Below are 23,976 nucleotides of genomic sequence, written 5' to 3'. Positions count from 1 at the left end.
ATCAGCGCTTTCTTGCGCAAGAGCGTCCACACTGCCATGGGAGCTCTTGCGCAAAAGCACAGCGCGCACATGGCAGTGTGGATGTTTTCTTGTGCAAGACTTCCTGCACAAGAACCCTTGTGCAAGATGTTCTTGTGCAAGAAGCTGCGAGTGTAGACATAGCCTTGTTCAGTTGTCTTCAGCAGGAGCTGCAGATGCTCAATATAACTTGGGTATAAGCCCACTTTGTTCAAATGTAATTCTCCCTACTATCCCTGCTGCCTTTAGAATCAAATTCCAGTAATACATCTGTTTTCAAAAGCTCTTTAGCTGAAGGTACCTTTTTAACACCTCTTCCACGTTGCTTAATTCAAAACAGCAGGCAGTATAATGAACAAGTAGAAAAAAGGTACTTTAGGTAGTACAGGAGCTCAGAGTCTGCATGCTAAGTCCAGCGATCCACAAGGTATTTCACATCACTACATTTGCACCACCACCTGCCAAAGCCAAGAACTGCACCATAATTAACTTACACTATAAAGCAGGGCTACTCAACTTTGGGAGCCCTGGGGCCTACAATGATACTCTCAGCACATGCCAAGGGCTGCAATGTAAGTGTGGTTACATATACATGCAAATAGCTTCTTTTACACTGACCAGCATGAATACAAAGATTAAGGCAAGATTACACAACACACAGGCCCCATTTAAATCAGTTCTGCTGGCATTACATTTAAGTCAGCTCTGCCTTGGCATTACAGGGCAAAATTTGCCCCCCGCTTTCAGTATGTTTACAGGGGCTGGAGTCTAGCTTTAGTTACAAAACTAGCTCAGTCTAAATTAGAAGTTTTGTTAAACTTGTGTAAAATGTCAAGAGCAAGGTAAGAGGAACAGTAGCTGGTTATTAGCTGAACTAATAGTGACTGACTACTGATCAAAAATTTTTTTTTAAACTTTTACGTAAGAGCATGGAGAAAAATCTTGAGACCTAGCTATTAAAAAGACAGACAAGGAAATAGGTCTCAGTTGTCCAGAGGACTCCACAAAGTCAGGGATTCTAAGACAAATATGAAACTGTATAATAGCCTCCTTTCCTAGCTTTTGGTGCTCCACATTCTTTAGGGGAGTTATTACATTTTTTCCAATAACCAAATTTACTATAATTGCTACCTTGACACTTGCTTACCTATTAAATTATCTGCAGTTTAAAACAAAACCAGTCATACAATTCCTCCCCCGCATGAGGGAATTCCAAACCTGGAGGAGTGGAAGGATCACCCCCCTCTGCATGTTAAGCTTTATTTGTACAGTGTAAGATATTCCGTTAGCAATGTTGAGTGACAGTCTCAACTGGATTCTCTTATAGCATATCAAAAGGATGCTGCTGCAGCACCACCAGTAGGTTATAACTTGCATAAACCCCAGACTAAGAAAAAGAGTGTGTTTAATATAAAGAACAGTATAAAAATTAACTCAGAAGGTACCGATGCTGAACACAGCTGCAAGGCTTCTGCGTAACATGGCAGCCTTCTTCCAACTCCCACTCCTGTGAAGGATTGATTGCAATGGAAATGTGAGGCAGGAAGACAGAGGAAAGTGCTAGAGAACCATGAGGAGCAGCACATGGGAGTAGGAATGCATCCTCTATGCACAAGCTGGGATGCAGAGGGCAAAAAGGAAGAAGAAACTAATTGATTTGATGCTTAGATAGGATAGAGAGGGATACTGTAGAAACACCTTTTACTGTATATCATTACATATAGAAAATATAGCATTAGTAATCTCAATGTGGCAGTGCAAGCCATACTCCTATCTCTAGACCACAACAGGACTCACTCCTATCCAATACAGTCTAAGCTTCAGGCAAAACTGCTGAGCTGGGAGTCTGGCTCCAGTCTCTGCCCCAGCAGATAACTGATTGCTGTGTAAAGTGCTATGAAACAGCTAAAGGCGATAGAAGCCACTTATATTCATCTTCACTTAGGGTTCATTGAAGCACAGGCTTTTTGGCTTAATTATACAGTTCGGGATGCAAGATCAGCTGTAGTATGTGTCAATCATTGTTTTACTGTCTCTGGAGATGCAAGCAGTTCTCAAAAGAGCTGCTCTGGAGCCGAGTTTTGAAGATCATGGCGCTGTATTGAAGTCTCACTCTTTCTTTGCCTCTATGCTGTAAAGATCTATGCGCTTTTGAGCATGAAGGGGGATTTGCTGGCGGATTTCTGCTAGTTTTGTCAGGTCTGTAAAGTGAAAAATTGAACGTATTAGACCAACGCTAGCTGATGCTTGGAAAAAACTATACATCACTTTGTATACAAAGATCTATGAGAGTCTGTACAGAACCGGAGGAACAGAAAAATGTGAGGTTTTCAAACCTGCACACATACTGTGTACCTGACCCATGTGCATGAACACAGAGTTTGATGCTCATGCAAGGCAGGGATGATGTATATTATCTGAATTGTACGAGTCAGAGGAACTTGTCTGAATGGGTTTGATAACTCTAGGATGTGCATTTCTATAGATGGTTGTTGGCCAGATCACAAAACCAATTGCCACAACTGGCGCTGTGATGCAAAAGTCTCTTGGTGCCAGAGGGTGCAGATAGTTTCACAAGGGTCCCAGCAGTCAGATATATGCATAAGGAGCCCCTGTGAAACTGTCTGCACCCTCCGGCACCAAGAGATTTTTGTATCACAGTGCAAAACCTTATTCACTAAAGGATGGCCTGTGAGGCTTCTACCGAAGAGCCAGTAGCCATCAATTACTGCAAAATACATGGAGAGATAATACAAGGAATTGTGTCTATTAAAAATTATGTTTGTAAGGCAGAAAGCCAGGTGGTGACATGTCCAGGACAGGTTCCTTTCAAGCAGAGGGTAACAATACTTGTCCTCTTGTTGGTCAAGTATGTATGAGCACTATGTGTCTCTCACTGATTGCCTGTCTGCATTCGGGATATACTAGTATAGTCTGATTAATAGTATAGTCTGATTAACAGAAAAACAAAAGCTTATAGGTTTAGTGCTATATAGACTCTATGCATTTGCCCACCTCCCTGGTCAATTTTTTAGCAGACTGGCCAGCAGCTCAGCTTGCACCAGGTCCAGGAGCTACCCCTGCTACAGCTCTGCATATAAAGTATATTAGGAGCAAGCAGGCAGGCAGCCCAATTCTGTTCAGGCTTGCCCATGGCCTGGGAGCTCAGACCTGCCCTCATGGACGGGATGCTGCCAGCCCACACTATTGCCTCTGTATTAGAGGCAGCAGTGCAGGGTGACAGGCAGCCAGTCCGCGAGGGGAGCGGTTTTTTTAAACTAGTTCCCCTCACATACCGGCTCCCGCCTGGCACCTCACACTGCTGCCTCTGATATAGAGGCAGCAGTGCAGACAGGGGGCTCCTCAGGAGCACACTGGCTGCCAGCACCACCCCTAGGGACTACAGAATAGTCGAGTAACCAATAAGAACTCATGAGGTTAATCGACTATTCATTTAACATCCCTAGTCTGTATACTAAGCCAAATGCTAATCAAGAGAGTGTGAAATCTTAAAGAGAAGAAATTTACAAAATGTGTTGGGGGAAAGGGGGTGAGAGCCTATTTTCCAGTAAGGGCAATGGATTTGTTCTGATATGTCTGACGTGCAAACAGACATGTTGGGTCTTTCACCTTGGTGGCAAACGCGCAGCCTGATTTGTATCATGAATTTAAGATCACAACCAACCCAGACTGTAAAATACTAAAAGGACTTTAACTTAGATATAAAGGACTTTCTTTACAACAGGAAAGTCTTATAAGCCTAGGTTCTAGAATCGGCATTATGATTTTCTATGTAGCCATTTCGTTCCAATATTTATTTGCTGCTATTTGAATCACTATGCTCCACACTAGACTTTAAGTCTGTTTTCAATATAACCATTAACGATGAGTGGAGGAGTAACAGATAAGCGGGGGTGCAGGTTGTCTTTGGAAGTAGCAAAGCTAAATACTGAGAGTGTCAACTGGAACAGAACTGGATGCTCTAAGAGACAGCTGAAGGGCCTATCCCACATTTGTAGACAGACAAAGGAGCCTACGTAGGCCTCCTGGGGAGCACTTGTATTGCTTGTCAAGTTGAGCTGACCTCCTGGCAGGCACAGCAAATCTAGGCACCACTAGATTGGTGCCTAGGCAGAGAAGCTGAGGACTGAAGGGCTCGTGGAAATGGAACTCCTGTTAGCCCTTAGAGAGCCTTCCAGGTCAGTGTTGAGGCAGATTGGCATGGTCTGGCATTATTGCCACCTGTGTTATACCAGTTTCTGCAAATGACTAGAAGCCTTCAGTTTCTAAAGATGAGGGCTGCCCATCAGGCTCTTACCTTTCACCAGAATGTCTTTAAAAACAGGAAAATAAAACTTAAACATACCACATCTAAGTACATATGGTCAGATAAGCCCAAGGATGCTCGGCTTACAGAGGGTTCTAGTCTGCTTAGCCCACTGGTCCCCAAATGTTTTACCTCTATTCCCCCCCTTACTCTGTCCACACACATACCCCTTTCCCCACATTCAGAGCAGGGTGGGATGTGGATTTCAGTAAGAGGGGGCAAGGCTGGGGCCTGCAGTTTGGATCCTGGGCACAAGGCTGGCAGCTGTGGCCAGGAGCTGAGGTTGTGGCACTCTCTCTCTGCCCCCTGTGGTGGCTGCCTATGTCTGCCAACATGCCCCCCATTTTGGAAGCCTTTGGCTTAACCTCACTGATTCCAGTTTACCTTTTTTTTGGGGGGGGGGGAGGGAAGAGAGAAAAAACGACTATACTATACTGCACTATACAGGCTTACCTATATCTGTGTAGATAATGGTCTCTTCAGTGCCAGCTTTAGCTATGACCTCTCCCCTGCAAAATGAAACAATCTTTAGTGTACTTGTACTGCAATAGCACCTAGGAGCCCATCAGGGACTCAAACCCAGTTGTACTGGGTGTTGTAGACAGAGAATAAAAAGATGGTTTCTGCCCCTGCTAGTCTTCAATCTACGAGTTAACATAAGCACAAGGTTATGGTCACACCCACAAGTTCTCTTGGGACTGAGGGAGCCTGAAAAAGTAGAATGTTTCCTACCCGTACAACAATGTCAGATTCTAGTATAACCACAGATACTTGCTTTTAAACGGCACTCACTTGAGACAGAAGATTTTGGAAAAATCAGCAAGCATAATACACAAATGGTAAATCATTCCGGATTCACACCGCTTTATGAAGATTACACTTCATTAGTGTTCTCTTCATAACTGTATCAGCACTTTGATGATTACACTTGCCCTGAGCAGGTCTCCACACGGCTGTGTTCCTCACATTACTCTGACACGATAATGGGGCAGAACATCAGATGTCAGGGTTCTGATCTTCTCCCAGAAGCCTCTTGACCATGGGGCACAATATCTTAAAGGGGGAAGGGCCCACAGACCACCACTTTAAGGAGCTGCAGGATAGATACTTAAAAGAACACACTATTGCAACAGAGTAACGTGGATGGATGCATGAGAGTATTTCACCCAAGCAGGATGGCTAGCATGAATGCATTGAACCACTTCAGACTGAAGACAGATTCAAATTCTCTGGTAGGTATAAGGCTGTACATAGCTCTTGTTTAGAAGGAATTTTCTGTAGACAAACCAACACAATCTATAAATCTAAGAGTCCTTTAGATGGGGGGGGGGGCGCGACTGTCTTTGCTGCATAGGTAAAGTTTATCTGTAGGATCAGTTTTAACTTCAGATATCCACTAGCAGTACTGCACATGCTGGGGGTTTGACTGATTAGTAAGTCCTTCCCATCTCAGATTCTACCAGAGTGTTGCAAGAAATTGAGCAGGCACAGAAGGGTCTATTTTAAAATCAGGATTAAAAATAATTATTGCTCATCAATCATTCTCACTATCTCTACTATTAAGCAACATAGTAATGCCATTGCAGCAAAGTGAAAGGGCTGATGCACCAACAATCAAAGAGAGATTTCAACTTTACACAAGTTCAGAATGGAGTTTTCTACAGATAAGTCACATGAATTAATTATTTGGAAGAAGAAAAAAAAGTAATTATTGCCAACAAATGTTCTTGGCTACATATTTATCCTAATTTATCCAAAGCTACTCAAGCTCATATATGAAAAGTACTGCTGCTTATGGAATACCCTTTGACCTGTTTGGTCTATACCCTGCTAATTCTGTGTCTCAGATCAAGTTGATTTTATTCTTTTCTGAATGATGGTTTGGTTTTTAAAACCAGAATATCTGTATGGAAGAAAGTAAGTGTTTTGTAAATTAGCAGATTTCATGTGGAATGTGATGAGATACAAAAATTCAATATATTGTTCTATCCTTACCAAGACAGGTATATCTTACATTTTGTGACAGGATCTTTTTCTCTGATTTTTTAAACAAGTTAAAAATATAGAGGTAGTTAAAATGTGGATGATGCAGAGTTCAACAGGGATTAGTTTTTAATCCACATAAAAAGCTTTCAAGGTTCCAATTGCAGCTCCAATTGTATTCAGAATAAAACTTTAAACTTATTTCGACAGTGATTATTCACCGAAACCCAGTTTGTTTGGTCCAAGCAGCCCTGATCACATTGAAGTAAAGGGTTTGCTTCCTTTTAGCCTTAAAAATATTTTAACCAAGCAATAATTTTTTTTTATTACACACTGACAGCCAAGTTATATTTTCTCTGTTAGAAAAGGGATGCACAAGCTCACAGGAAGTTTCTCTTACTATCCTGCTTTTAAAGACTATTTCACAATTCTGCAGGATATTAGTTTAAAGGACTCAACTAATGAAAGGAGATTTCCTTAGATGGACACTAACAACTTGAAATCCTGCCTCTATTTTTTATGGTGAAATAATTAATCCCAGGTGCTACACCTACCTCTGAAATCTTCAGACAATTTCTGCATTTTTACAACCCATTTTATCAAAGTTTCTTTTTGTTATGTAAAAAACCCACACAAACAGCAAAGCTGCTATCCATAAAGTACTGTCAGAGGCATAAAGTTAATTGTAAAAATAGGGAATTGCATGTGTCATTTGCAATTAAAGCGGTCTTAGGTGATACTTTTAAGTACAGGTAGAAACGTTTTCAGACAGAGGTGCAATTGTGTCTTTGGAAGTTTGGTTAGAAAAATTCTTTTATTCTTTTCCACTTACCAGGGGTTTACTACAGTGCTATGTCCCCAGGCAATGTAAGATGCTCTCTCGTCTCTAGCAGGAGATGCAGTAGCCACGTAGACTTGGTTATCAACAGCTCTGTATTCAAAGAAGAACAACAAAAACCTGTCCACATCTTTGTATACCACAGATTAACTGTTTTTGAGAAAAACAGAAGGGAAGGAAAAATTATGCCAAAGAAATTATCTAGATTTTCCACCTTGCTGAATTTTAGGAGATACAAACTAGCCAAAACCATAAGTAATGTCAAGGTCAGCAAGGCAAAAACCCAGAGAGTTGAGCTGAAAGAAACAGGACTAAATTAATTGCCCAAAGCATTTAAGCTCCCATTAATGCCAATGTAAAAATCCTTTGCTCAATAGGGATGGCTGGTTGAATCACACTCAATCTGAATACCAGCCACTGCCTCCATTCCAGGATCTAGACAGTAACATGCCACAAAGGAGCCAACATACCAACTGAGTGACTAAACTGTGACAGGATTCAGGAGACGTAGATTCTGTTCCTGACTTTTGCTGATTCAGAGTGATCTTGGGGGAAAAAAAAATCACAGCGAGCAACTCTTAGAATTAACCCCTTTCTACTGCTCAGTGGCTCAAGCTTCCCCATCCGTGTGACCTCTCTGTGTAATGCACTCCCACGTCTAAGGATCTTAGAGATTGGCATGTGAGAGACTGGCACAAAGGTGTTTATATCATGACTGAAGTATTAAGAGTTTTCCTATTGAGGGTGGGAATTACTGGCTGTTGTGCATGGCTTAGAATATATAAAGAAGTTAGATTAGAAAGAATTGAGACACACTAAAGCCCAGTTCAACAAGCTAAAATCCCTTTCAGGAGGAGGAGGGGGGAAAAGCTGTTACTTCATTCTTACCGTCCTCTTTGTAGCAGTTCCCAGTGGGCTGGTCCAGTTGTCATATTAAAAGCCCCTGGATACACTAACAGCTGGCAACCTTAGTTAAAAAATAATGGCTCAGTATTATAAGACAACAAGGCACTTGTCATGGGGAAGCACAGCTATGTCAGTTCTGAGCACCAGTATACCTGAACTGGTGCAATACACACAGTTAATCCAGAGTAAATCGCGTCAAACAGCGTGGTGGCTTTAGGAGTCAGTCAGCACAGGCTACCTGAACAATGATCACTACAAAACTTACTGGTACTTAGCAGTTAAAAATGTGGCCCACCCTCCAATAAAAGACAGCAGCTGGTGTTTAGACATTTAAAACCCGTGTGGCTCACTGCTATATTTACTGCCATAGAACATCCATCCCTGCCTGTTATGAGTGATAGGCAATCTGGGCCTTAGCCCTAACTTAGCTAAAGGCTTCCTATGTGACCTTGGGCAAGTTAATGTCTGTGGGCCTTTGTTAACCCATCTGTAGACAGCGCATCTTTTAGGTGTGTTGTGAGGCTAAATCAAATCAACATTCTGAAAGTATTTTGAGACCCTTAGAGGGAAGATGCTAGAGAAACATGAACAACAAGGGTTGATTCCACTGCCATGACTAGTTGGCTAATCCAGTCTCTCCTGTACGTAGTATGAGGTCCAGTGTTCTTCCATCGCCTGCAGTAACCATGGGGTGATGTATTCTCTCATTTTTAAAATGCTTTGCAAGTCACTGGCCTTTGACTTCTACATTGTCTAACATTTGAAAGTTGCATGAGTCTAAGTAAGAACAGGACAAGTCACATAGCTATAAAACCATGTGACAATTGGGAAGCATAAAGGCTTTTGGCTGGGTGCCTGGCAGCAAACTTGCTGCCTCTCATCCTCTGGGAGCAAGCCAAGAGGATGTAGTAGATGTGCATTCTTTCCAGGACAGAATATGGTCATTTTCAAATTTCCTGTACAGGGTCCTGAGCTTAACTCAATGCCTCCCCTCTCTTGCAACCTCAAAATTATTCCCCATTATCTCACCTCTTAATGTGACCTGTCTCCTCCACACCCCTTTCAAAACCTACGCCAGGGAGGAGTGAACTTGTTTCTGTCACAGGTGTCATTTTGTGCTCCACAATATTCCCTTAAAGAGAAGCAAGTCTCTTTCCCCCATGGTTGTGAACAAAACCTTCATATTGTGCAGCAAATATCAGATGCTTGCACTCTGCAGACTGCCTGAAGCAACAGCCCATAAACATGAACGGTCTGATTTATCACAACAGGGTCAATGATTCTGAAACCCAATTCTGATATTTTAAAATGGCAAAGTTATTAACTATTTCACTTCTCAAAGCATACAAGAAAGGGAAGAGAGACCATTACCTGCATCCTCCCTTTTATGTCATCAGTCATGCACTTCTTTCACTCCCCTCTCCCAATCCAGCTTTTGGAGGGTAGTTTGCACTATGGGGGAGGTAAAGCAGGACCAATTCCACCTAAGAGTCCTGATTTGCCCAGCTTCCTCTAAGTCAGGAACTCTCCATCCTCTCCAGTAGCTGAGTGCCTGGTAATCATTCCTGTAGCTGAGTGCCTGGTAATCATTCCTATCATACAGTTGGGAGGTGGGGGGGGGGGGGATGGAAGAAAGGGGGGAGGAGTAAAACCTGGACGGCTGGGATTAAGGGTGGAGAGAGAAAGGTATTTTCCTTTTGAGTGTATTTTTTTTTTGCAGACATCTCTATCTGTAACTGGTTAGAATATGCAGAACCTTCACAAAGGGTAGGTACTGTAAGCACTTGTACCAAGTAAACTGCAGCGAATACTTCCAAGCACTGGCTCACAGGTAGGATCAGCACCCACTACTGTCTCAATGACTAGCCAAGTGGATAACTGTATTTTTGAATCAGAAGCTCACTAGCTCTATTCCTGATACGGTCTATGCAGTTTGTGGATAATCATGTGGTCTGATCATATGTATGCAGCTGTGGACTGATCACCAAAGAGCACTATATCTGAAGCAGCCCTCTATGGATGGGTCACCTCTCAAGTAAAGGCAAGTCACTGTTGTATTAAGTCTACGCAAATGTATTTAGCAACACATCCTCACCTTTCTGTGTGTAGATTTGAGCAAGCTCAGCAAATCGGATGTCATAGCAGATCCCCAGTCCCACTTTACAGTATGCTGTTCCCAAAACAAGAAGGACACAAAGAAGAAATCATGGTCATGCTGAATGCCAGAAAAGAGTTTCAAGTTTCCATCCAGCAATCATGAAAGCCCTTGTATAATACTTTTCACCACAAGAAATAAGCACTGATTTTAGACACATGCTTTCTTTTCTACAAGCATTGTACCTGCAGTGCATTTCAGCACGTATTACCCAAAAAAAGTGCACCAATCTGAGATAGGGATGTAGTCGACTAGTCGCTTTCCCCCACCCTGGCTGCCTCTATCAGAGGCGGGGGGGAGGGAGGGAGGAAGAAGGGGGGAGCCGATGCTGGGGGGAGCTGTTTTAAAAGCTGGTTCCCCTAGCACCAGCTCTGTGGGGAGCAGGAGAAGCAGGAGGTGGCGGGTGTGAGTCTGGAATCAACTGATTCCCGGCTCACTCCCAGATGCTGTGCTTCAGCCTTTTAAATGTATTAAGAGCCTACCCAGTGTGAGCTGGGACAGCTGATTCCTGGCTTGCACTCTCCCCCGCTGCACACCAGCCTTTTAAATATATTTAAAAGGCAGACACACAGCGGGGTTAGCTCCCGGGCTAGGAGCTCACCCGGCTGCAGCTCCCCCACTTATCAATAAAAGTTATTTTATCAAGCAGCCATTCCACTAAGAAGCTTGTCATATTAGGTCTTTGTCTGGTTTTTACAGGTATCTTTTCAAAAATTATTGATCAACTTCTTAATGAAGCATACAGATAGAAAAGCATACAATGTATGTCCTGAGATAATAAGACAATTGTTACTAAAAGATTTCTCCCATAGCCATTCAAAATGTATTGCAAGAAGGAGATGACCACAGTCCAAGGGAGATTTGAGAATTTCGAGATCAGTTAATGGGACAGCGTAATTTTGGTGGGATTATAACAAGTGCAAGAGTCACCTAAGGAAGCAAGTTGTCTTGGGAGTGGATATAAAACAAATTACCTGGGGCTTTCTACTATGTTAGCTGAATATTTCAGATCCACACTACCATGTCATACTCATAGCAGGTCCAGTCCAATACTTTGTTTTCCCAGCCAACTTTTAGGCGTAATGAGGTACATATAAATGATCTAAATAAAATGATTCCATTGTTCAAACTAACTTTGTGAACGCCTAGTATGTACTATGGGAATACTGAACCCTCATAAGAAAGCTACTTCAACAACTGCTTTTCCCATTTTTTCCAGTCTAGTTTGAGAGAAAAATCTTAGTCATCTGGGCAACATCTGTAAACATGCAACTGGGAATTGTGGAACCATAACTCCAAACCACAAGAGCCCAGCCAAGGCTTGACAAAAACCAACATCTCTCGCTATGAAATATCACTGTTACGAATAAATATAGATTGTGGTATGTGCAACACTCCAAACCAGGCCCTCCAAAAACATAAGTCACTCATTTGTTTGACTAAATTATAAGACTTCTAGTAATATAAACGTTCAGCCATCACCATTACTGACTGGAACCTACATGACACGTGTCCGGTGCTGCTCAGATAATTTTTTTTGGATGTTGCGTCAATTTCCACCACCTCGTCTTTGTCTTTTTAAATAATAGATAAGACAATAGGTAAACTTTCAAAAAGTGTCTGGGAGATTTAGGAGCCTAAGTTCCATCCATCCAAAGCATCTAATTAATTCATTTAGCAACAGGACTTGGGTGCTTTTGAGAAACACATGGTCTGTATTCCTCTGTGTTTGTCAAATGCCTAGTACACTTGAACATAAAAACTACTACTGTGGTGGAAAAAAATAATGTCAAGATGGTGGTTGCTGTCATTTTACTAGGGCCTCTTACAAAGATAATTTGTTCTCTCATACTCACGAGTATCAAACACCGAGAAACTGTCCCCTGGGCTCAGAGTTTCTGACTCTTGGAACCGGATTTTTCCAGGAACATTAATATCAAATAAATGAATCTGTTTAAAAAATAATCCAAGACACTCCTGAATAATTTGTAAGAACAATGATATTAACAGAGTTTTCCTTATTATTTATGAGCCTATGTTAAACTTATTTAGAAACTATTCCTCTCTCAAAAGAGGAATGCAATGTAGACATACCCTAACAGATTTATTCGGACATAAGCTTTCTAAGGTGCCACAGAACTCCTCATTGTTTCTGCAGATACAGACTAATACGACTACACCTCCAAAACCAACATTGAACTTATAAGTAAAATACAAGACATTATGTCAAAGATAAAAGAGAATTATCTTTCTGATAACATGGTCTTAGCCCCAGACCTGCAAAACTTATCAAGCAAGTAAATTTTCCACAGTCACAAAGTTCCACTGACTTCAGTATGACTAGTACCATGCACAAACAATTGCAGGATTACACTGTCTCTGCAAGTAGTAGCAGGAGAGGGGTTCCAATCTTGATGATGCCTCTTGGTACTATCGTATACACATATTAAATAATGGCCCAGTACAAGAGTTCCCTCCTGACAACCTAGGTTCAACTGTACAAACATTCCTAACACCCATGAAAAAGGAGATAAGAAAATAATTTTAAGACATCATTTAGGACGGCAGCCTAACTGCATCAGTTATGTTGCACTGAGTTACAGAATAGGTGAGCAGTTGAGTACTAGACTGGATAAATAGTGCCCAATTCAATCAAGTTCTGAATTATTGTTCAGTTTGACAATGTTTGTGCACTTCTTGTTATTCTCTTTGTATTTAGAAAGTGATCTTCTTCACCCAAGCGTTCGGTCAACGGATGTGCAGACAAAGGTGTATTCTCATGTGAGGCAAGATGTCTGAGAGATCTATTATTTGCTATTGTTCTGTATAGAAAGTTTCTACCATCCAATCAGGGAACAGACACAATACTTAAGTATGACTTGGGTGACCAATCGTTCACCACAAGCAGCAGAGCGGAAGTGAACAGCTTGTGAACAACCCAGCAGATTAAATGTTGTTGACAAACTCTTTGTAATTATTCACCAAATAGCGAATAGGAAAATCCAAACTTCTATGAACACAAAAAGGCTAAATAAATCCCAAAATGTATTTACAACAAATGGCTAACATAACAGCAAAAAGAGCAACAGCATGGGCGTGTAGATAGAGCAAGGGAATGGGAAGACATGAGATAAAATCCTGACCCCATTGAAATCAACTAAAATTATGTCGCTGACTTCAGTGTGAATTCCTGGTTCTTTTACCAGTTCTATCGCTAATTTGACATGACAATAGGAAATCTCATCTTTCTGCACTTCACCTACCTCATCTGTAAAATACCTATATTACCCCTTTTTTAAAGTTCTTTTAAATCCTCAAATTAAAAATACTTTATATACAATAATGAAACTACAGCACAACATATTCGCATAACTACTACCTCCTTTGTTTTTCATATTCAATTGTGAAGTCTGTGGATGTTAGATTCCTATTAGAAACCTATATGTAGACTTAAAAAGAAAGCACATCAATGTCTTATAAGACAGCTAAATATCAGTCACAGCCATCTCAAGAGAAATCTATTGATTGCAAAATATTTCTTTTCTCACCTTTCTGTGTTTAGCCAGCATAGTGCCATCAGGTCCAAACACAGTACATGTGTTATACAACTTTCCAGCATCCTTTTCCGGAATGGATCCTTTATTAAAAGAAAACAGATTTCCAACTATTACACATAGTGACACGCCAGCTACATAAAAAAAGCCAACAATGCTTACGCTGCTCCCAAAATAAGACCCAAATTTAAACTCAGAAGATAAACACTAATAAGAAGCTACCTCCAATGAGATAGATGCCACACTCCTTAGCAACTTCTGAGAGCTTCTGTGTGGATTCTCCAGGGATTTTCTCTGCATATTCAGGAAAATATTTAGTACCATAGGGAGAGTTAAAGCATTCCTACAAGTGGAAAACAAAGAAACAAAATTAAAATCTGAAAGCATCACTGGCATGGTGTGACCTCTGAAACCTTACTCTCTAGGTACTTACACAGCCTTCAGCACTATAGTATCCGAGCATCTATGAAGTTATTCAAAGGCAAACAGACAACCAGAGGAAGACCAACAATTGGTACCAACTCTGATAGTGGGTTAATGTGAACAAACTTTCACAACCAAGTCATTTAAGGAAGGCCAAACATGATGATAATTTCGGTTATTTAATGATCTGCTAAGAATTTCAATGAGCAACCTAGAGTTGAAATATCTATTTCCTGTAACTCCTCGCTATCTGGTCCTCCTGATGGCTGGGTTGACAAGTAAGGGTTGAAGAACCATCAGCACAGTGGAATTTGTGGCTGTGCATAGCCCATGTTCAGAAGAGTGCTTTTTTTAAAGACAAATTATTTTTTAAAGGTGTTTTTCTTTTTTTCCCCTAGGCCTTCCAAAGCAATCTGTTAAAAACTATTTACCCAGTGAACTGTGTCTTCCAGACTGAGTCCATTGCTAAGATTTACTATCAGTCAGAAAGTGGTATGCAATCTTTGTTTAGTGGGATCAAGTGTCCGCTCTCCTTTGACCTTCAGTGACTGAAAGCTGGAACTAGAAAAATTCAGATTGGAAACCAGGTACAAATCCTTAACACAGAGTGAATTAACCACTGGGAAAGACTCCCAAGGATTATGGGAGATTCTCTAGCACCTAAGTTCTTCAAGTCAAGATTGGAATGTCCTGCAGAGATGGCATGACATATTAATGCTGAAGTCATCAGAGACAATCCACACATTATGTAACTTGAGACAGGAAATCACAGAGTGAAATTCTATGTCTTTGTAGGTATTCAGATTACATCAACAGTTCTGTAATTGTGGGTCAGACCTCACAGTCCCAAGCCCCACTGCCCAAGGCTGAAGCAAAAGTCCGAAGGCTTTAGCCCTGGGCATTGGGACTCAGGCTGCCAGCTTGGGGCGAACTCCTATGAGCTTCAGCTTTGACCCCCTGCCTGGAGTGGTGGGGCCTGGGTTTTGGTCTCCCTGTCCAAAGCAGTGGGGTTGGGCAGTCTCAGGCTTTGGTTCCCTATCCTGGGGTTGTAAAGTAAATTTTGTTGTCAGAAAAGGGTTGTGATCAGTGAAGTTTGAGAACCTTGCTCTAGATGATCAGCATGGTCTGTTCTGCCTTTAATGATCTGTGACTTCAGAGATTATAATTAAAAAAAAAAGAAAAAGAGCCAAGACTCTGGAGAGCAGTTCAAATGTCTGTCCATTAAGGATGTTAAAATGTGTTTATTCACGTAAACATGTAACCACTGAAATTTTCAGTGGTTACACGTTTACACACAGCGGTATGGGGGGAGAAGGGGCAGGTTGCTGGGAGCCGATGCCCACAGGGAGCTGGCTTAAAGGCCAGCTCCCTGGGTGTACCAGCTCCCACAGAACTGTCTGTCCCTCGGCCTCTCCAGGATGCTGCCTCTGTATCAGAAGTACTGCAGATTTCTCCTTAGATAGCAGATCTTTATTACTGAAACAATATCAATCCAACTTTAGTGCTGCTGGGGCAAGACGAATCAAAGCACCAGAATGAGGAGCTGAGTTCCACTGGAACAACTTACCAAGGAGAATGGGAAAAGCTGTATCAGTGGGTACGTCTAGACTACATGCCTCTGGCGACAGAGGCATATAGATTAGACTACCCGGCATAGGAAAATGAAGTGGCGATTTAAATAATCGCCACTTCATTTAAATTTACACGGCTGCTGCGCTGAGCCGATCAGCTGTTTGTCGGCTCCGCGCGGTAGTCTGGACGCTCCGCGGTCGACATCAAAGGCATTTTTCGACCTCCCAGGTATGCCTTATCCCAGGAGGCATATCTGGGAGGTCAACAAATGCCTTTGATGTCGACCGCGGAACGTCCAGACTACCGCGCTGAGCCGACAAACAGCTAATCGGCTCAGCGCGGCAGCCGTGTAAATTTAAATGAAGCGGCGATTATTTAAATCGCCACTTCATTTTCCTATGCCGGGTAGTCTAATCTATATGCCTCTGTCGCCAGAGGCATGTAGTCTAGACATACCCAGTGACTATAGTGCAGGTCTATGGGGCTGTACAATAAATCAATGCTGTAACAAAACTGCAATAGAGATGCAGCTGAATTTACATGTCTAATATTTGTTTATCAGTATTATAACTTGATGTTAGCTTTTCCATTTCTCTGTTCAGGGCTGAAAGGGAGAAAAAGTTAACAAGCAGTAAACATGTAACAAACACAATGCTCCTCTCCCCACAACGTCAAACATTTTTGCCATGTGGCAAACAGCTCAATGCAGCACTAGCGTCCTTAGAAGGGGTTGAGGATTGATTAAAGTGGTCTTGGGGTGGAAGGATGGGATTGGGAGTCATCTGACAGTTCCCTGCTCAGCTCTGCCACAGACTGAGAATTGCAGACTCTTCTTTCAGCTCTCCGTGTACCAGTTTCTCCATCTTTTTTTTTTTTTTTTTTAAATGGTGAGGGAATACTTCTTCTTGCCTATTTCCCAGTGGTGTGGTGAGGCTTCACTCAGTGATGTTTGTTCAGTGCTTTGAGCTCATCAGACAACAGAGGAATAATTAAGACCAGGTGAAAAATCCACACCCCATGAGCAACATAGTTATACTGATCTAACCCATGTTCAGGCAGCATAATGTCAGCAGGAGAGCTTCTTCCACAAACATAGCTATTGCTTCTTGCACAGCTGGATTAAATACACTGACAGGAGAAGCTCTCCCCTAGATATAATAGCATCTTCATGTGCAGTGCTATAGCAGGCAGCTATGCTGCTGTACATGAAGACAAGCTTTATATAGAGAGCTATGCTCTCTAAGTGTTAAAAAAATTAGTTTGATGGTCTCAGCATTTGTTCACATGCAGAACTAGCAAACAATTAGTAATCTCAGTGCAGAAGGCCAAGTACAGCAACATCAAAGGTCATATTTGTTATGTGAGAGTTGCACTGGCACAAGTGAGCAGGGAACTTTGCCTATAACACTTACACTCCCAATAGTAGGAGAGCCAAGCTATTTTTTCCCCGGTTAAAAAGTTAGATTTAGAGTTCACTCTGCCAAGAACTTTGTACTGTTGAGTTACGTATTGCACAGCAGAGGATTAATGAATAGGCCTTGTAAGAGAAAAAAAGCTGACAGATGTATTGGAAAAGTCATCTCTACAAGAACAGACAGGCTATGTCTACACTACAACCTATAATCAACATAATTATGTTGCTCTGGGATGTGAATAAACTACCCTCCCCAAGCGACATAAGTTACACTGACATGAGCTTGTGTGCCTGGCACTATGTTGGCAGGAGAACTTCTCCTGATGATGTAGCTTCTGCCACTCATGGAGGTGGATACTTTCTATTCCAGTTCTAGTTCTCTTGTCAATATAGAGCAGTTGTGGCCCACATGCAGCTCTCCCCCCCCCCCCCCCCCCCCCCCGGGTCAGTGCAGCTCGCAAAGATGCCCCTGTGACCCTAAGAATGGCCTTCTGCCTCCCCTGTGCTCGCTGGGGCAGGGGAGCCATCCGGCGCTCCCATATGGCGGCAGCTAGTGGGAGCCTGCGGAGGCCAAAAAGCATAGAAACGTCTCATGCTTCTTAAAGGAGCAGGCCTTTTTTTTGCTCTACAACTCTGCCCCGGCTCTTCGCACTGGATCCACTAATATCTTGACTCTTCATCCGGAATGGGTTGGCCACCCCCGGTATAGAGCGTCTTTATCAATGAGCTGCAGCAGTGCAGCTATATTGGTACAGCAGTGCTGTATATATATATTACTGGTCTTAGGTGAAGAATAGAAGGTGGTGAAAGAATGGGTAAAGGATACAAATGAGAAAGATCAGGATCCACTAACACATTTTAAGGAAATCATGATCCTACCCATGGAGATCAGTAAGAAAGAAGAGTTCAATAATAGGAAGGTGAAATATCTGGATCAGGACACATTGCACTGGTTGGATGCAAGTTCAACTATTTTCAACTTTACAGTTGAGTAAACATAGCTTTCATGTTTTTAAAGGCATTTATGAATGCTAGTACTAGGAAATTCTGCAATGAAGGAGCTACTGCAAAGATCTGAATCCATTTTGTTTCACTTATTTATTCTGAGCATGCCTTTGGAGAGAGGAGCAAAAGGGAATGGGGCACAGAGTCATGGGAACCCCATGTTTTCTCACCTGTGTAGAAAAATTCTTCTCTCTCTGCTGCTGCAGCACATAATGCTTCTGTACTAGAAGTACTAGCAGAGCGATGAAAAGAAAAAAGAAAAGTACAAGAGCGTCCAGGTTCTGATCTTGACTACACCATTATCAATCCAAAGTAAATTGACTGAAGTTACTCTGGATTTAAATCAGTTTAATGGGAGATCAGCATCTGGCCCAACATACAGATGACTTGTTAGCACCAGCCAACTTTCCTTGTACACTTAAGTTTCTTACATGTGACATTAACCTCTAACAAGGCTCATTACTGAGGTTCTCCTATTTAATGCAGACTTGGCCCAAGAAAAAACAATTTTTGCGGGTGTGTGGGGCATAGTAGGCTGAGGCGATTTGATCTATACTTACAGGTAGAGCCACAATTTTTGCTCCTTGTGCTGCTGCTTGTTTTATCAGTCCACATGCTTTGTTCAGATTATCTGATTTGACAGCAGATACATGATGTTGGATTAGCGCCAGACGGAAGTCTAAAGACAGAGAAGACAAATAACCAGCATAGCTAAAACTTCTAAATTAGTGTTTTTTAAAATAAATTGAATAAGTATTAAAATTTGCACTTGTCCTGATGTACTTAATTACTTCACAAACTACTTCCAAATAAGTGCCTGAAGGATCCTGCAGCCACCTCTGGAGAGACCACTTTACCGAGAGTAGTGATAGCCAGCCCTTCCACTAGGTAGGAGCTGCACACCACAAGACTTCAGTCAGTTTAACACCCTTAAACTGAAATGTTAATTCAAAGTGGACAAGCCTATAAAAAAAAACCCACTAAATACTGGATTGCAAAATCCTGTATAAGGAATGGGGAGGTTTTTATGTATACAAGGTCAAAAGTGACAGTTTAATAGTGTTTGAACTGATCCTGCCGCCATGTCTGTCCCAGGATATGAGACGCAGGGTGGGTGAGGTACTACCTTTTATTGGACCAACTTCTGCTGGCAAAAAAGATACAAAATTTCAAACTCCATAGAGCTCTTTTTCAGGCGAATTACACATATAGCAAGAAATCATTCAAAATGAACTGGGCAATTGTTTCTTGTAACATGCGCGATGCCTTTTATGTTTAACAATCTGTTTCACCTTGTATTTAAGCTGTGACGTTGAGTACCTTTCCCAGATCAGAAGAAAAACTAAGTAGACCGTAACAGGTTGGCTGCCCCTCTCACCAACAGAAATCGATCCAATAAAAGATATGACTTCACCCACCTTGTCTCTTTCAGTTTAACAGTGGTCAGATGCCAGTCCTAATGGTGCTTTTCTTGTCTTTTCTATTTCACAACTGGTCTCTTCTGAATCTGCTTCTGTTCTCCTACCTTCTCTGCTTAAGAATTACCTTATTGGAACTTATAAGACAGTGATACTGAATGCATATTTTGGGCTAAACACAAAGTCTTATATAATATTAATGGCTTATTTTCTTCTTCTCATCCATAACAGACCTAGCAAAATTACTGTTAGATGCATCTCCGCATTACAGATGACACATGGTTATCCCCTATCAAGACAAAAGATTGACTAAGGAGTTACACAGTAATGTTAGTGTATGCAGTGGGAAAGCAGAACTGTGCTTGTTTGAATTTCTACTAGAAGAAACCTTTCAGGGTCCTCTGAATTATGTCAGCTAGACAGGGATTCTCAATCTTTTTCTTTCTGAGGCCCACCCCAATACGCTATTAAAATTCCACTGCCTACCTGTGCTACAAGTACTGTTTTTCTGCATATAAAAGGAAGGGCCAGAATTAGGAGGTAGCAAGCAGGGCAGTTCCCCAGTGCCCCATGCCACAGGGGGTCCTGCAAAGTTAAGTTGCTCAGTCTTCGGCTTCCACCTTGGGTAATGGAGCTCATGGTGGCAGGGCTTCAGCTTTCTGCCATGGTCCCCACTGAGTCTAATAATGCCAGTCCTGCTTGGTGGCCCCCTGAAAACTGCTTGTGGCTACCCAGAGATCTTCAGATCCCTGGTTGAGAGCTGCTAGGCGAGCAGATTTCACTGTGGGTTTTTTTCTAGCCCACCAGAAACTCTACAAAGCCAGTGCAGCAACTGTCTACGCTACCACGGCATAGCTGCAGCTGTGCTGACCGTAACATACCTTCAAAGACCTTCTTCCAACTTTAGTTACTAATAAAGTAAGCCACATTCCTAAAATGCTAAAGGTCAAGTAAACAATAAAATCCTCACTATGCTACAGTTCACAATGGAGATGGCTTTAATATTTGGTTTATTGAGTAAATAAAACTTCACTGAAAATTTAGACGGACACCAAAGCTTTCAACTTCATCAACTTTAACAATTGTCAAAAGTGTGTGGTGTTCTGAAGTCCTTCCTCAGAAAATTCAGGAGAATCATTTTAGAAAATGTACTTGCCGAAATAAAAACTTTATACCTCAACAATCTCAATTATTCAGACAGACCAGAGAGTGAGAGAGAGAGAGGGTGCACATGCAAACAGTACAGAAATTGAATAGCCTAACATGGTCTTATGAAAGACCAAAGCTAAATAAATTTGAGACAAAGTGTTTGAAAACACATATTCAGAACTACCAATATATATCACAATAACATTCTATTATTCTCCCACTAAGTGCAGGATGCACAAGCCTGCTTAATCATGTGTGTCTTTAATATTTCATAAAGGAACAGCCTGTGAAATGGGTTGAAGGGTTAAAATCATCAACATCTAACACACCTGGTCAGATCTGGCAGCATCCAAACACACCATATAACAAGAACTAGGCATGAAAAGAAGAGAACAGATACAGTAAATTACAGACTCAATGAGCCACTTTCCCCCCTCCCAGTACATAACTGAATATGGTGTGCTAGGGGTTTGGAGAAGAAAAAGAAAGTAGCAAAACCAGAAGGCTTAGGGGACAGGTGCTGGATCAGGAAGCCATGCGGGGGGGGGGGGGGAGGAGGAGATGGCAGGGCAGCAGGTGTGGGGGGATGCTGTGAATAGCAGAAAGCCAGGGGCACCCACTGGAGAAGAAAGAGGCTAGGGGTAGTAAGAAGAGGGAGGAAAATGTTATGGTGGAAGGAGGAAGCCAGGAGCCCCATAGAGGGAGAAAGAGGTTGTGGGAAGCAGACAGAGGGGAAAGGTGCTATGGGGGAAAAGAAGCCAGGGGCCTCACAGAGGTGTGTGTGTGTGGGGGGGGGGCAAGATGGGAGGGCAGCAAGTGGGGAGGGGAGGAATGGAGATGCTGTGAAAAGCAGGAAGCCAGGGGCCCCATAGGAATGGGGCCAGAAGGGGGGGTGGGGGGGGGGGGGGGCAGCAGCCAGAAGGGGAGGTGGGGGGCAAATATGGGGCAGGAGGAGGACAGAGATGGGGGGCAGGAGGAGGTTGGGGGGAGATGGAGGAAGGCAGAGGCCTATGGGGGGCAGCAGGACAGACGGGAGCGGTGGTGTGGGCGGGAAGGAAGGCAGAGGCCTATGGGGGGCAGGAGGAGGTTGGGGGGGAGATGGAGGAAGGCAGAGGCCTATGGGGGGCAGGAGGAGGTTGGGGGGCAGAAGGGGGAGATGGAGGAAGGCAGAGGCCTATGGGGGCCCCCTCCCTCATCAGAGTGGACGCTGCTCTTGGAGACGCCCCCCCCCCTTTCCCCGCGCAGGCGCAGCGTGGTGCGGTGCACTCGGCCCCGGGGCAGTCACTCACTGGCCATGGCTCCTCGCGCCGGCAGCATCGCAGCCCCAGGCCAGCTTGGCTGCAGCTTATAATCACGGCAGGGCAGAGCGCGGCGCATGCGCAATCGAGGAGCCCGCCCATGGGGCTGCTGGGAGATGTAGTTCTGTTGAGCCAAGGGGCGCTCTGGAGCGGCCAGTGGTTGCTGGCGAAGAAGAGGGGAGTGAAGTTGCTATATTCTGCGCGCATTATTCTGTTGGGGAATTAGCGTAGGGCAGGGCGCTTCTGAGTGCAGCCATATCCCTCCCTCAGGGCAAGGACAGCAGCAATATGCTCTCCCGCCCTCCCCCCGACCTCCTGGAGGTTTCACATCCCTAGCCTACAGTCTGCCCAGTCTCAACTTGAAATATGAAACAGACCACATGGGAACTAGCCGTAGAAGTGGCACAGTGGAGTAACAAACAAATTAAAACTTCTCAGCTAGATCGTAAAGAGCCATCGCAGCCCTTACAGGGGAAGGGGAATTAGTGGGACTTTAAGGCAGAGAGAGAAAGAGAGATTAAGTGGTTAGCTCAAAACCTTATGCCAATGCAGCATGAAGAGCCACAGATGGGAAAACTAAAACCAAAAAAAGGGCCTAGGCCACCATAGGGGAGTCCACATGATGACCTCTTTGATATTTAAAACAGCATTTTAAAGTGTGCATTACATTCTTCTATAATATATATTTCTTTTATGATTAAAACAAGAATGCACCCAAACTACTAATCATCATTTTCTTGTCCTTCATCTTTAAAATAGACCAATGTGGCAGATGAGGAGCTGAGAAAATAGCTCATAGGCCAAAGTCACCTCACACATTCTAGCCGTGTATTTTGGCCTCTGAGATCTCTGATATGATAGTGTACTGCAAAGTTAGGTTTGTACCAGCTGTGCACCAACAGCACTAGCATGCTTAAAGCCTATTCAGTAGAGATTATATATAACCAACTTCTGGTGAACAGGTTATCATAAACATCAACCTAATCCCATTCATCCTTTACAAAGGAGGCCTTCCTCTACACAGTTTTTTTTTTTAAAGAACTAGTCCTACAGGCTGCCAACAGGACTACTTTTGGTAGTCCTTAAGACCCAGAATTCTATCTTGCATGACTCATGCTCCTGTACCCTCATTTCCTTATTTTCCATTCTTAAGTATTTTTTCCCCATTTGGCTGCCAAGGTTCCAATTATAGCAAACAATTCAAAGGGTGGTGTCTATTACCTAACATTTCTCTAATGAACAAACTATTAGTGTGAAACAGAGGAATATACAGAGGACTGCCGTATTTGTAAGCTTGACCTACCCGGTTGAAGAAGTGTTCAACACCCTTATTCTAGGTATTTAGACACACACGAGTTAGTTTGCATGAATAATATTTCATGTAAAATAACTCCCATGATTATCACGTTCTATAAAAACTACAAGCCTACTAAAAATGCATTTGAAGAGGGGCATATGCATCATGCAGTATGTTAAAGTACAAAATGCCTTAAATTTGTTAACTTACAGATGGTGTAAATGGAAGAGATGTTTGATTCTCATCCTAGTGACATTTATTCAGCCCACAAAAGCATCCCATAATTTAGCACAGTTGGCAATCCAGTGTGAAAAAGAGATGGTGCCATAGCTCAGACTTAAATATTGGGAAAGACAGCCTCAGTAGAGAGAAGTGGGAGGCTTGGAGGCATGAGAAACCAGCTCATTAGGAAAACTCCTAAAAAAACCACTAAAATAATCAAATAGACAGAAGTTAAAATTTTGTAATATTGCAATGACTGAAAAAACCTGAAAACAATCTTTTAAAAGTTGAACTCACAAGGTCTGAAGACTTGTGGGGGGGAGAAAGGAGGAAGGGAGGGGAGAGGGTACTGTTTTACCCAACCGCACAAATTAGTACACAGCAGGTATCTTTCAAA

General features: G+C 42.7%; 1 protein-coding gene across 1 annotated transcript; it reads right to left on the bottom strand.

Moving 5' to 3' along the window:
- Positions 1–1,211: 1,211 nt before the first annotated feature.
- Positions 1,212–22,188, bottom strand: NIT2 (nitrilase family member 2). The gene is made up of 10 exons (XM_006130687.5): positions 22,052–22,188; positions 18,756–18,874; positions 14,004–14,124; positions 13,776–13,864; positions 12,084–12,177; positions 10,168–10,242; positions 8,055–8,133; positions 7,161–7,259; positions 4,799–4,854; positions 1,212–2,219 (listed from the first exon to the last, which is right to left on the bottom strand). The coding sequence occupies exons 1-10, from the start codon at positions 22,137–22,139 to the stop codon at positions 2,128–2,130; spliced, it is 912 nt and encodes a 303-aa protein (XP_006130749.3). The 5' UTR covers positions 22,140–22,188; the 3' UTR covers positions 1,212–2,127.
- Between the last annotated feature and the right edge of the window lie 1,788 nt (positions 22,189–23,976).

The sequence above is a fragment of the Pelodiscus sinensis genome, chromosome 1 (genome assembly GCF_052426305.1).
Source record: "Pelodiscus sinensis isolate ZL-2025 chromosome 1, ASM5242630v1, whole genome shotgun sequence".
Classification (NCBI taxonomy): Eukaryota; Metazoa; Chordata; order Testudines; family Trionychidae; genus Pelodiscus; species Pelodiscus sinensis.
Note: the sequence above shows the minus strand (reverse complement) of the source record. Positions and strands in the feature narration are given on the sequence as shown.

What these genes read in the sequence shown, in the direction of transcription:
- NIT2 (XM_006130687.5), bottom strand. Translation starts at nt 22,139, where the DNA reads ATGCGCCGCGCTCTGCCCTGCCGTGATTATAAGCTGCAGCCAAGCTGG. An exon ending in AGCACTGTAGTAAACCCCTG is followed by an intron (nt 4,855 to 7,160) that starts GTAAGTGGAAAA and finishes TTCATTTTGCAG; the next exon opens with GGGAGAGGTCATAGCTAAAG. An exon ending in CATTATCTACACAGATATAG is followed by an intron (nt 2,220 to 4,798) that starts GTAAGCCTGTAT and finishes TTCACTTTACAG; the next exon opens with ACCTGACAAAACTAGCAGAA.